The 14,811-nt window shown below is 35.4% G+C and overlaps 1 protein-coding gene across 1 annotated transcript; it reads right to left on the reverse strand.

The window, feature by feature from the left end:
- Positions 1-1,932: 1,932 nt before the first annotated feature.
- On the reverse strand, positions 1,933-13,516 carry LOC129221053 (interferon regulatory factor 2-binding protein 2-B-like). The gene is made up of 3 exons (XM_054855490.1): positions 13,437-13,516; positions 11,599-12,179; positions 1,933-2,375 (listed from the first exon to the last, which is right to left on the reverse strand). Exons 1-3 carry the CDS (start codon positions 13,514-13,516, stop codon positions 2,002-2,004), a joined length of 1,035 nt encoding a protein of 344 aa, XP_054711465.1. The 3' UTR covers positions 1,933-2,001.
- Positions 13,517-14,811: the final 1,295 nt, after the last annotated feature.

Raw genomic sequence — 14,811 nt, forward strand, 5'->3', positions numbered from 1 at the left:
ACATAAAAGATATTTTTCTGCTTTCACCAAAATAGAAAGTTAAACAACTCGCCAAGCTCCAATGTACTCCTATTCTACACTCTTACCCTACTTGCAGGTTACAAGATTTGTGGATTACAGGTTATTGAAAATGCTTGCTAATTATTGACCTAAAGAAGCTTCGTACAGTTTTCTAGATTGAAATTTGAAACAATGTATCAAATATTTTTGGGGTGATTTTTTTTTTTATGCGATGGGTTCTTTAGGTTAGTTTAGATTGTCTCCCCAACACCCTGTTTAGCAGAACAGGAAATATCAAAGCTCGATTAAGATATTGGGAGGCCCTAAGCCAAACTTTCTTCCCCCCTCCCTCCTATAGTCAATCCTTACAACTTTAACCTTTGGCTAAAACGATTTCAGCCATTTGGAGATCCCTAAACAGCAGGGGAGGTAGGCCATGGCCAGGTTGGCCTATTAAGTAATCAGGCTGTGAAAATCACGAATTTGGTTGAAGCTAGAGCTTAAATAGAAGCATTTCTCGGAATCCTTTTCTTAAAGATCTTCCTATTTGAATTTGAAAATTTGATTTGGGGCAAAAGCTTTTGCATCTTGCCTTGTGCGAAAGGACGTATGAAAATTATGTATACTGTTCGTTCTCAAAAGCAAAGACTACTATTCAGCACAGATTCCATTTCAAAACGGGGCGATAGGTTGAGGATGGGCACTTACCGCTCGCACTTGCTGTCTTTGAACACGTTATTTTGAACCTTTTACTTCCTGGTTTCCCACCCTATTTTGATAAAATCACAGCAGACCTGACGCATGCGCAAATTGGCACTAAGTTTGGTTTAGGAAAATGAACAGTAGTTTAACCATACCAGAGTTATGAATTAAGTTGCACAATATGAAAGGAAAACAATCCATAAAATTCAAAAATACCGTTGTAGTTTTTATGTCCATAATTTTACGACATTCATTCTTGGATATAAAATACAGATTCAATAAATTATTGATTTTCTTCTTCTCCAGTAAAGATTTTTTCCTCTCTAACAATAACACTAAAATTTAAAATCAGTTCATGAGTAAAACATTAGATTTATACTTGAAATACAACAACAATTATAAAACTAGAAAACTGTAATCGATTACTTTTTGAACACTCTACCGTGATTGATGGTATCAATGCACATAAATGTTAATCATTGCTTTAAGAACTGTAATTGTGTTATTTTTGTATTGATGGTTTAGTACATACGAGGCCACTTTCGACCACTTTTCAATAAGGATGCAGGTTGTGTGGCAAACTGATGTTTACCAATTCCATAAAAGCCATAGTCAAACTCTACTAGTGCAGTGGCAACTTTTATTGGTTTTACCCTAAACAAGGAATCGTTTAAGCTCTTTCTTTTACTTCCTTTTACAAAAAAGGAAGTATTGTATTCGCGAAAAAAATTTCACTCAAAAATCGACCTTAATTTCCATTTTTCTCACCCCCGAATGAATGTTGAGTTGTTTTCGACCCGACCATTTTGACGACCCCTGAGTTAATTACAACGAGTTTTCTCGTGACGTCTGTATGTATGTTCGTATGTATCTCGCATAACTCAAAAACGGTATGTCCTAGAAAGTTGAAATCTGGTACGTAGACTCCTAGTGGGGCCTAGTTGTGCACCTCCCCTTTGGGTTGCATTCGGATGTTCCTAAGGGGGTCTTTTGCTCCTTTTTTGGAGGGAATCATTGTTAATTTTGATGTAAACTCAAGAGGTGTTATAATTTGTCGGACACTTGACGATATATCGCCAGCCTTTTGGTCGTCAAGTTTTGTCGCAAACTTGGCGACAAATTTGGCGATTTTTTTTTTAATTTTAAATTTGGTTTCAATTTGGCCACTGTTGGTAATATTTAGAGAGTAAACAATTGAATCACGTTAAAATTGCCAATAATAGGGAAATGACATTAAATTGGGTTGATGGTTCGATTCTGTAATCGATTACAATTCATTCAGACATGCTCCGATGGAGCTCAGGTCTCCCTTTCTTTCTTGATTTTGTGCTCTTCTCCCAAGATGGTGGCAATTTCGCCCTGCATGAACGCCCACGGCACGTCTGAACCTAAAAGGGGACACTTGTCCCCACTGGGACAGTAGACTTCGTTAGATGACCCCTGCTCTTTGATACTGTTTCTCGAGCAGGGGAAGCAGAATTTGTGCCCAGAAACCGAGGGGCACTGCACGAAGTGAGTGTCCTCTAGCCTTTGTTGACACAAACTGCACTTGAGACATGGGGTGTTGCTCTCCTTGTTCCGTTGCTGGGGAGGACTGGGGGTTGAACTGGACAAGCTTCCGTGTTCTACGACGCTGTCGATGACTGATGGTGTGCTGGATATGGTAGCAAATCCTATGAAATAAAATGAGAATCTATATGAATAAAACAAAGAATATATATATATGTGTGTGTGTATGTATGTATGTGTGTATGTTCCTTATACAAATCCAGTTTACGTCGGATCTCGACCAAATTTGCCAAGGTGGTACTTATGTACCCGAGAAAAAACTTAGGGGAGTTTTCAAACACCAAAAAAGAACCGCAAAAATTGCTCGAAAAAATTATAATTTAACATTTATAAAAGTCCTTGATTTTTCTGCATGAGATAAAATCTGTTCTAATGTTCCAAGGTAATTAGAAAGTGAATCATAACTGTTTTTAACTAATTTCATGCTAAAATGTAGGTAAGCCTTCAATTAGAAATTCATTGCTGATCATGCTCATTGTTGAACAATGCTTTTATTAAAATTTGTAGCGTGAAGAAAATCATTAAGAAGAGAGATATGTTGCCATTTTTACTTTCTTCTATATCTAATATATAGAAGAAAGTATTGGATTCGTGCAAATTTTCGAATTTCGAATTTTGACGGATTCGAACGTTTTGAGGTGTGCTGAGTCCATTTCGACTATTTTTGGAAAATGTCTGTCTGTGTGTGTGTGTGTGTGTATGTGTGTGTGTGTGTGTGTGTGTATGTGTGTCACGTCTGTGTGTGACCAGTTTTTTGTGGCCGCTCTACAGCAAAAACTACCGCATGAAATTGAACGAAATTTGGTACACATATGTGCCCCTATGTGAACTTGTGCCCATTGGTTTTTGGCGCGAATTCCTCCAAGGGGGGTGGAGCAATGGGACGTTTTTTGAGTTACGCGTGCTTGCTATTCCTCAGGAAGTAACTGGCGGAATCAAACAAAATTTGGTCCATATATTGCCCCTAACAGGAGCAGGTGCTGATTCAATTTTGGTGTCAATAGCTCAAACGGGGGTTGAGTTATAGAACGTTTTTTGTCGTCAATTGTGACTGCTGTATCTCAAGAAATAATGAACGGAATGAAAGAAAAATTTATCGGCAAGTAGCCCTTAATGGGTATAAGAACTGATTTTATTTTTGTGTCAACAGCTAAAAAGGGGGTAGCGCAATCACCCGTTCTTTTTTTCCATTTTGAGTGCCCTATCTCAAGAAGTAATGCTACGTTCTGGTTGAAATTTGGAATATATGTGAATCCATATGTAAACAGGCTTTGGTTCAATTTTGACGCCGATCGCTCCAAGAGGTGTAGATTTTTTTTTTTTTTTTTTTGCGAATAAAAATATTTTTATTAATGCAACAATAAGAAAGATAAATCGTAACAGATTGTCGTCTGCGTATTTCTCGTGATTTTAATTGTATGGAAATGATCGGAAATATTATCTCAATGATTTAAAATTTTTAACTGTTGCCATCTTATGTTTGTTAACAACTAAAATATTTGTAATTAATTCAAGCAAGGCTTTTAAAATAACTTTCAATTTTCGCTCTTTGCTTTGCTTTTGCAATAATTCAGACATTGTGATGGTCGTCAAGTTTTTGCATGTGTAATTTTGTTTTTGTTGGGAATATTGCTTCCTCGTCAAGCATGGGGAGGGATCAGAAAAAGGAAAAATATAGAAGAAAGTTTCGTGATGGCCACAACATACTAGTTTTCTTTTTTGCGAATAAAAATAGTTTTATTAATATAACAATAAGAAAGATAAATCGTAATAGATTGTCGTCTGCGTATTTCTCGTGATTTTAATTGTATGGAAATGATCGGAAATATTTATCTCAATGATTTAAAATTTTTAACTGTTGCCATCTTATGTTTGTTAATAAATAAAATATTTGTAATTAATTCAAGTAAGGCTTTTAAAGTAACTTTCAATTTTCGCTCTTTGCTTTGCTTTTACAATAATTCAGACATTGGGATGGTCGTCAAGTTTTTGCATGTGTCATTTTGTTTTTGTTAGGAATATTGCTTCCTCGTCAAGCATGGGGAGGGATCAGAAAAAGGAAAAATATAGAAGAAAGTTTCGTGATGGCCACAACATACTAGTTTTTAATATGAACAAATAAAATTCTGGCTTTTATTTTAAAGGCTTTTCATGTAATAGGGGGATTTAAAATGTTTCCTTTTTGCTTATTTTTCCGCCTATCTGTCGGGGAAATTTTATAGAATTTTTTTTTATTTTATTTAAGTCCGATTGTTTACCTCGCGTCACTTGACATAACTTGCATTTTCGAGGTAGACCAGGCAAAGCTTGTAGATGATAAAGTGAAGCATTTCCAAGGTGAAATCAAATTCTATGTCTGTTTACAATTTAAGTGTGCATCAAATAGCATGTGATTTTTATACTTTCTGTTGTTTTTAAGAAGCGTTTTTCCATTGCTTTTAAGTGTTAAATCTAATTTAACGGGATTGTAAGTGCTTTTGTTACATTGCGCAGAACTGTCGAGCAATGAGATCCATTGAGCTATCTCAAAATATTAAGTTACCACCATTTTGTAATATAAACTGTCCTTATACTACAGAAGTCGTTAAATTCACGCATTGCATAACCTCCTCCCCCCTCATAGGCAGATTTACAGGGGGTGCGCCGCACCCCCAAAATTTTTGGTTGAGTTTTGAAAAAAATTAGTTTAGTATATTTCACTCAGAAACGCAGTTGGGGGAAAAAATTCATAGCTGCTATACTAGTAAATTTACTTGAATCCAGTGTATCACCACACGTCACTAGTGCAAGAGAAACATAACTGTGCTCATATTAAGAATTAAAGTAATTTTATCCATTTGGAAAAAAAACCTAATAAATAATTTCATGCAAATAAAGAAACTTCTCAAACAACTTATTGTTCAGTGCTATTATTGTATAGAATAATTGCATGTTCTGTAATTGGGTATTTATTCGTATATCAATATTTCTTCTATTTTGAAACAACAATAACTAATAAAGTCCCCCCCCCCCAAAAAAAAAAAAAAAAAAAAACATGGCTATTGCAAGAAACTTTATCAATAAAATCTACACCAAAATCAACCGAAAACCAACATTTTTAAGGTAAATTTTCAAAAATTTTTGAAGGAGGACTCCCGGACATTTTGCTGCAGTGGTGTATCCAGGGGGGAGGGGGAACAAGACTGGTGATCCTCCCCACAAATTGCTGAGTAGATGTTTTTTAAAAAATATTCTTTATTATTGAAGAGAAGAAAAGATCTCATTTTGGGAAAATGCAGTTATTTTACGGAAAAAAAAAATTGTTGGGAAAAAATCTTAATGGCTTTCAAAAAGAAATATTGACATTTAAATTTTTCAACAGCTTCAGATTATTGGCTTCGATCCAGATTATTGCTCGCCCATTTTACGGTTCCACGTTATGATACTTTCGTAATTTAATCTTCCACGTTGTAATAATTTTGCTCGAGAAAATGTTCTTAAAATTAGAATAGAGAAAGAACAAAATCGAATTTTCGAAAAATCGCTTCGAGGTGCACACCCCTATGCTACAAACTAACTTTACGACCGAACGGTTTAGGCGCTGTGCGCGTTACAGAGACCCTGACAGAAAGACTAAAGATTTCGATTGAAAGAAGTTATTTGGTGGTAAAAGGTTCAGAGTCGATGAGTTGCACACAAACGATAGGCAATATGAAGTTTTTTTTTTTTTTTAATTGAAAAAGTTAAAAATCGGAAAGCAGCTACACTATTATTAAAAAAAAGAAAAAAGGATAAACTATTTTTGAAAAGAATGTCAAGAAGAAGTAGAAGCAAACTATGGTCTTTAATTTGAAAACTAACAAATGTCCATCAATTATTTTCAGTGTACATTTCACTAAATGTATTCGTACAAATGTAAAAGATAGTTTTCAAACATAAATATCGAACAAGCAAAGATGAAATTAACTAGTATGTTGTGGCCATCACGAAACTTTCTTCTATATTTTTCTTTTTTTTTCTGATCCCTCCCCATGCTTGACGAGGAAGCAATATTCCCAACAAAAACAAAATTACACATGCAAAAACTTGACTACCCTCCCAATGTCCGAATTATTGCAAAAGCAAAGCAAAGAGCGAAAATTGAAAGTTATTTTAAAAGCCTTGCTTGAATTAATTACAAATATTTTATTTGTTAACAAACATAAGATGGCAACAGTTAAAAATTTTAAATCTTTGAGATAATATTTCCTATCATTTCCATACAATTAAAATCACGAGAAATACGCAGACGACAATCTATTACGATTTATCTTTCTTATTGTTGCATTAATAAAAATATTTTTATTCGCAAAAAAAAAAAAAAAAAATCAACACCTCTTGGAGCGATCGGCGTCAAAATAGAACCAAAGCCTGTTTACATATGGATTCACATTAATTGCAAATTTCAACCAGAACGTAGCATTACTTCTTGAGATAGGGCACTCAAAATGGAAAAAAAGAACGGGTGATTGCGCTACCCCCCTTTTAGCTGTTGACACAAAAATAAAATCAGTTCTTATACCCACTAAGGGCTACTTGCCGATAAATTTTTCTTTCATTCCGTTCATTATTTCTTGAGATACAGCAGTCACAATTGACGACAAAAAACGTTCTACAGCTCAACCCCCGTTTGAGTTATTGACACCAAAATTGAATCAGCACCTGTTCCTGTTAATACCAACATATGGACCAAATTTTGTTTGATTCCGCCAGTAACTTCCTGAGGAATAGCAAGCACGCGTAACTCGAAAAACGTCCCATTGCTCCACCCCCTTGGAGGAATTCGCGCCAAAAACTAATGGGCACAAGTTCACATAGGGGCACATATGTGTACTAAATTTCGTTCGATTTCATGCGGTAATTTTTGTTGTAGAGCGGCCACAAAAAACTGGTCACACACAGACGTGACACACATACATACACACACACACACAGGCAGACAGACAGACATTTTCCAAAAATGGTCGAAATGGACTCAGCACACCTCAAAACGTTCGAATCCGTCAAAATTCGACATTCGAAAATTTGCACGAATCCAATACTTTCTTCTATATATTAGATATAGAAGAAAGTAAAAATTTAAAAAAAAAACCTCGACTGAGTCGCAACTGTAGAATTAAGAGGGAAAATTGAAAATCCTATTAAAAGCCTTATATTATCAAAAATCAATATCAAGTATTTTGTTTGCTATTAAATAGAAACTGGCAACAGATAAAAATTTTAAATCATTGCGTTTTATTTCACCTTGTCAACCAACAATGAATTCGGTTATCAATCGCATGAATAATGGCTTAGTCGTTATTAAAATCTGCTTTAAAAAAACGTAATAATTCGAATTCTATCCAACATGGAAGTTGCAAACGCATTCTATCAGACGCGGAAAAGATTTCTCTTTATTTTGGTATTAAATTTTAAAATTATCAACTATATTTTCACTGCAAAAATGACAAAAAACCTTTCAGAGGTTTTTAATTAATATCTTCGTTAATTAATGTCATCCGGAGACCCAACCTTTCTAAGAACACTCTCGGTCAACTCTCCTTTCGAACAAAAAAAGTTTTTCAAAATCGGTCCATCCGTTTAGGCACTAGAGTGCCTCAGACTGATACACAAAGACACGTCAAACTTATAACTTCCTTTGTATGTAAGTGGTTAAAAAAGTTTTACGTGTTTTGATTAGGTATTTTGTTAGTTTCTTGGTTTTCTTTTACAATGAAGCATAACTTGTAAAAGACTCTTGTAACAAGTAACTAACTTGTAACTTCTAACTTATAAAAGACTAAAAAAGAAAGTAAAAGAGAAGTGAAGTATAACTCCGGACTCGACGTTAAATCCCAGTTATCACAAATTTGCCATTTCAACTGCGCTTGCGCGCGGACTTAGCTTTTTTAGATTTCTGTTTTATGATTTCGTGTTGCCTGTTTATATTTAGGCTGAGATAGAATACCAACACATTAATAAATACGATTATATTTTCACAGCGATTTCGTGATATGTCATATGAAACTATGGATATGAATAACTGATAATCTTTATAATGTAAAGAGAAAAATGACACTTCAATATTTATTGGTTTGGAAATATTTATTTAAGGTAAACGTCAAACACGTTGTGTATTTCAAAGATGATTGGAATATGAGTACAGATATCCGTCTTTTGGGGATATTTTACGTTAGGCGTAAACAGCTTAGTATTATGCAGGCAAATTTGACCCTGAAAAAGCCTTTGTTTGATGGAAGAATCAGACTCCGAATCCATTAATAAATATTTAAGACGTAAAAATCAATCTTTACCGAGGCCTAAAAAGTAAATCAGAGAAAGTTTTGTGATTTCTAATTTTTATCTCTTGCCATCTCATATTTATTAACAAATTTAAAATGTTTATAATTAATTTTAGCAAGACTTTTGAAATCAGTAAAGTCCGCGCGCAAGCGCAGTTGAAATGGCAAATTTGTGATAACCGGGATTTAACGTCGAGTTAACTCCGGTATTTCTAAAAATATGGCTGAACAATTTTTCTGTATCTTGTACATTTACGTTATAATGATCTCTCGTTATAGAGACCGATTTTGTTTGGACGACATGGATCGTTATTCCGAATGTCGACTGTATTTTTATATTTAAAAATCGAATAAAAAGAATCTCTCTGTGGAAAGGATATAAAGAAGCCCAAGGGCCATATGCAAAATTTTAAGGGGTGCTCATATATTTTCCCCGTGGTTTAGCATATTTTTTCCAAAGAAACAAATTTCAGTACAGATAAGAGTTATTAAAATTTTGACATTTTTAATAACTTATTCATAAATGACTTTAGGAGAATTTTTTTTACATTTTTGCAAAGAAAAAAGTAATAAAAGCAAGGAAGTTCCAATTTCAAAGGGGGGGGGGAGCTTGGCCTCCCACTTGCCTCCTATATGTGCGCCCTTGAAGAAGCCTCAATAGGGTTCGAATAAGTACCTTTGTGCTTGGAAAGTAAAAGAAAATAAAACAACTGCAAAATTTGTGGCTTTTTACTTTGTTTTATTTTCTTAAACCTCAATAGATTGAGAGCAACAAGCATTTATTGATAGCCTAAATCTAAATTTAAGGAGGTCCGGGACATATTTTGAAAAAAAAAATATTAAATCATTGCATAAATATTTATACAAAAAAAAAAAACTTTAATTTTTTTAAAGTGGGGTTGCTTTAAATCGCTATAACTCAAAATATTTTCGTGGTCAATTTTCAATTTTTTTCAAAACATTATGCACAAATATCTAAGTTTTAATTTTCATTCGGCGATTTAAAAAAAATTGATTCAATAAACAATAGAAAATGTTTGAAGAAAATACTTTTTTAAAAAAATCATATTTTTTGTAGCAAACTTGTTTTTTTTTTTTTTTTAATTCGCCGAATAAGAACTAAAGTAAACTGTTTGAAAAATATATGTTCCAAATTTCATTACTTTATCTTAACCAGTTCTCGACTTATAAGAGTTTGAATGCAAAAAATCGGGAAAAATTGCATTACGGAGAAAAACGCGTTTAAAGTTTAAAGTTAATTAAAATATTAGTTAAATTAATGTAACAAAAACAATTATAGCTTTCGTTCTAATTAAGATAGAAACAAGATTGAGATGTTCTTTTTAGCAGAAAAAAACAAAACGGAAAAGTTTTTTAAATGATAAAAAAAATTGCAAAATTTGACGATTTTTGTGTCTTCGACCCCTCCTAAAATTAAAAAAAAATGAATTTTAGATGAATCATTTCGAGATGCACTCCATCATGTTTCAAAGGATTCTTGTACTAAATTGAACGAAAATCGGTAATCGATCAACTAGGGTAAGAAAAAATATGAACGCGCGTTCTCCATTTTCTTCCTTCCACGTAAATCAAGTTTTACTGCAACGATATTTTTGTTGCTGTGAAAATGCCCTTACTCGAGTTTTGCTTCAGCCAAGAGGAATGTTACTGTCTCCTACTTATTATTGCGTGCTAACATATGGAACAGGCTATTCTGTTGTGTGTGACGGAAATGACGTAGTTGTTTTTTAATTGTTGCCAAAAACAATGAAAACTGATAGTAATCATAAAGTTAAAATGCTCCCACTTTTTAATGGGTGCCAAAAACAATGAAAAATAATGGAAATTATTTTTGTTGATAAATTTAACAAATAATTTAAATGCTGTCCTTTCGAAGATTTCTTTGATTCAATTCAAGCCATCAATTTAAAAACGCAACCCATATTAGTTCAGCCTTGAAATTAGTTTGTTAACTTTTTTAAATAAAATTAACTTAACAATTACTATTATTTTTCACTGTTTTTGAAACAATTAAGTAATTGATTTCGAGTATTGCTTAGTTTTCTCAATGATCTATTTTCTTCATAAAAATATAGAATTTTGTTGTGAATGTGCCAAAGTCAAGCACAGAAAGAACAAGAGAGAAGACGTACGGGTAAAAGACAGTTCAAAATGTAAAAATCATTTCTGGAAAGATTGTTAGGAAAGTTTTAAGCAAATGTTTGCAGCATAATTTCTAACTTTTTCCACGATAATAATGTTTTAGAATTGTTTTAAAGTACGTTATGGGGAAAGAATAATAGTGAACGCTGAAGTATATATATATATATGACTTAAATTTTGATTCTAATTAATTTAGCGGCTTTAAGGTCAAAATTTTGATTCCATACTTTTTTGTATGAATGCATGTTTCCGATTTATGTATCATACATAAAAAATACAAATGTTTCCAGTAGATAAATTTACGAAAATTGCTAAATAATCATTGTTTACCGCAGGATAACTTCCGGTGAGCTGATCACTTGGCCTCTAATGTAGGGGGGGGGGATTAGTTTTTTCCTTTTTCGCCTCTTTTAGCTTTTGTTCATACAATGGCTCATAGGTAATGGGCCCAGCGTCTAGCCCGTTCTGCCGATTTTCATGAAATTTGACACAAAGTTAGTTTGTAGCATGGGGGTGTGCACTTCGAAGCAATTTTTCGAAAATTCGATTTTGTTCTGTTACTGCTTCAATTGTAAGAAAATTTACTGAGCAAAATTATCACAACGTGGAAGAGTAAATTACGAAATTATCATAACGGGGAACCGTAAAATGGGCAAGCCAATTGGCGAGAAATTCATCATACATTATTTATAAATATATAGGCCAACCAAAAGGCCTTTTAATTTTCTAATACGGGCAAAGCCGTACGGGTACCACTAGTATACTATATGAAGATAGACGTAGTAAGATATTTGAGTGGAGTAGAGTAGTGTTTACGTCAGATATTTTTTCAGTAAAAATTCGTCTTAACGATTTCATGCGTTACCTGATTTCATGGAAGTAGACGCGGCGTCGAACGAGTATACTCGTCCCAGGGAATCCTTCCTGTACCTCGAGTCGCAGACGGGCAAACTCTCTCCCCGCACCAGAGCGGGGCGCTCTTCCGTCGCGGGGCGCTTCGTCGGCTTGGGCGGCCGGGGCTCCGGCGGATTCTGCTGCTTCGGCCGGGGGCCGCCCCCCTCTTGGCCGCAGAGGCGCTTGAGCCTTCGGGCGCCCTCGATCACCCCCTCGATGCGGTCCGCCCCCTCGTAGTTGAGGCAGCCCCGGCACACGGGCTCCGTGTAATCGAGCAGCATGGCCCAGGGGGTCCGCGGGAGATCGCACAGGTAGCAGCGCTGGCGGGAGTTCCGGGAGGCGTCCGCCATCTTGGCTTCGGGAGCTCGCCCGGACGATCGCCCCGCTCCTGCGCCTCCGCCGGGGGTGACGTCATCGATGACGTCACGGAGATGGGATGCGGGGATGGTGATGCGGTCGCCATTTTTGAGAATGCTGTGCGGAGCTCGTGTGCCAGTACGCCGCACAGTGGGGCGGAAATGCCAAAAAAGCGCTAATAAATGTTTTTTTTTCCTATATTGAACCAATTGAGGATTAAAAAATTTGCACAGGCCTACCTCTTATGCAATCAGAACTAGAATTTTTGAGCCTTTCGTTTACTAAAAAGCTGAAGGGAGCCTTTAAAAAGGTGAAGAACCATAAGTGCGAGAATTTACAAAAAGTGCTTTTAAGCAGGCTATAATTTTTTTTTCTTAAAAACTTCGGAATTCAAGAGGTTTTTTTTTTAACACTCTTCAAAAAGAATGTCCTCTTATATCCTCTTAAAAAAATATATTAATTAGTTATAAATGGTCTGTAGAAAGACCTTGAAAAGGACTGCATAACCTGCGAACTTAGGATCTTGAGCCCAAACAAATCGAAAGAACTCCATAATAACAAGCCTGTGCAAAAAACAAGCGAGGGAGGTTTTAAAAAAAATTAAGCGCTTTTCAGAGTTTTCGCCCCACTGTGCGCCGGTAGCAGGCAAGAGCAAGTCAAAAGTTAACCGTAAAATTATTTTCATGTAAGGCAGAAAAAAAATGATGTAAAATTGTTTCTTAGTAATTTAGAAGATTGTAATCCTTTTGCAGAGCTGTAGTAGAGAAGGGTGTGACACGGTTCTCTAAAACATTTGTTTTTTTTTGCTGTCAAATTAATGCCAGTGTAATGTATAGTGCAGCTCTGGTTAGTTGATCTGTGACCTTGAATATGTTTACATGTTTTAGGGGAGTTTAGTGAAAAATAGACGCGTTATTCGCTCGGATTTTATTTGGAATACTCTTAAAAAACTACTAAGAAAGTTTCTCAACTCAAATTAGCGCCAATTACTCCTCCCTATTTTCCGAAACAGAAGTAAGCATTGTCAGAGTCGGAGCTCAACTTCTCAGAGCTTCACAGTAAATTGGTTTCCAACCACCTTTTCTTTTGGTGAGATCTCCCAAACTCCAAAGTGAAATACCCAAATATTTTATCTCGACTACCGCACTGTATACAATGTTACAATAGTTATACTTTTTATAACTACTGAGTTTGTGATGAACTTCCAGGCTCAACATTGGAACAAATATCTCAATGAAAGTATTTTTTTAGGGCACAGACTATCTTTACGCAGTGAAAAGATTTTTCTATAATTTCTAAAATTGCGCACGTTATTCTATTGTCAATTCGTGCTTTTATTGTATTATTACACAGAACTTAGAATAGTTATTACACAGGTTAAAATATCGTAACATTTTGTATAAAACGTATACAATTTGTCAACATTTCAGCAATGTCAATTTTTATTCGAACTGTTTTTCAGGAACAGCAATATTGCAGACACTTTCTGTGCCAACCTCCTGGCACATGTCATCTATGCGACCCATTGCCATATTTCTAGATAGAGTTATTGTACTGACCACTTTTTTAAGGCATTATATTCGAATCATAAAATTTCAAAGGTTTCCTTCGAATATGAGTAGAGTTTTTAGGGTTTGGTAAAGTTCCGGAAAACCACATCATTTGCAGAATGTTTTTTAAATTTTTCAGTATGTCTTCTTGTGCCACTTTTAATACTTCGGCGTGCCACACTGTGTCACGCATGCAATGGGTTCACCATACTAGGGCTTTAGACCATGCCTGTGCTAGCACACTCGGCTTTTTATTGGAAGATTGATGTGTCAAGCCTACCCGGGAGAATGATGCGTTTTTTTATATTAAAAAAAAAGGTAGTCGCAGGACAGGTAGTCAGAAGCTATACTTTTATTGAACAGCATAAGTTTAAATGAGTTTTTACCTATACCCCTGGTGTAGGAAAGCTTACACTAGGTTCAAAGGGTCCCGACGCGCTAGATCCTCGTAAATGAGGTACTGCTCATCGCACAGCTGCCTCCATGAGGCGCCAATACAAGCAAAAAGATGATCAGGACTTGCAGGAAGGGAACAAACGGGAAGGAGAGGAAACCTTCTCCCTGTTTAAGAACTTTAAATGTCCACTACGGAATCGAACAAGTTTAAATGTTGGTAGTACAAATTTATAAATTGAGCAATATCAACTTATGTTATTCAATAAATACAAATAAAAATACAAATGTGACGACCAGCAACGGGCTCTGGGTCCAGCTAGGCGAGTCCTAGTCGTTTTATTAGTCCCCAATGAAGATCAATGGCCCTCTTAAAGCCCTACCCCATTATTCACTACTGATTCTTCCGGTAATCTGTTCCAAGTGCCCACAACCGTACTTAAGTAGTAGTTTTTCCTTTTTTCCAGGCTAGCCTGAGACTTGAATAGCTTAAAACAATGAGCCCTCGTCCTACTTTCCACGCAAAATTCCAACCCATCAACAGCTTTCATTTTGATAAATTTTAACAACTGAAGTAGCATAACTACTGTAGGCCAGTCCTTTTGTGTCGACCTTTTATTTGCGTATCTGTGTGATTAATGAAAATTTTCAAAAAAACAAAAAAAAAAAAAAAAAGGAGCTGTTCCCTACTTGCTCCAAGGTCTTCAACTGCTACCCGTTTTAAGCTCGCGAATTTTGAGACACTTCCGATGGGGCAAGGAAAGAAAAAACTACTGTTAAATGTACAGTGCGGCTCTGATAATTTGAACTATGACCTTGACCATGTTTAATTATTTTTGTAGTAATTGGGAAGGTTAATTGGTGTTGAGTTGAGTCGGGTAACT

This window comes from Uloborus diversus, chromosome 4 (genome assembly GCF_026930045.1).
Source record: "Uloborus diversus isolate 005 chromosome 4, Udiv.v.3.1, whole genome shotgun sequence".
NCBI lineage: Eukaryota > Metazoa > Arthropoda > Arachnida > Araneae > Uloboridae > Uloborus > Uloborus diversus.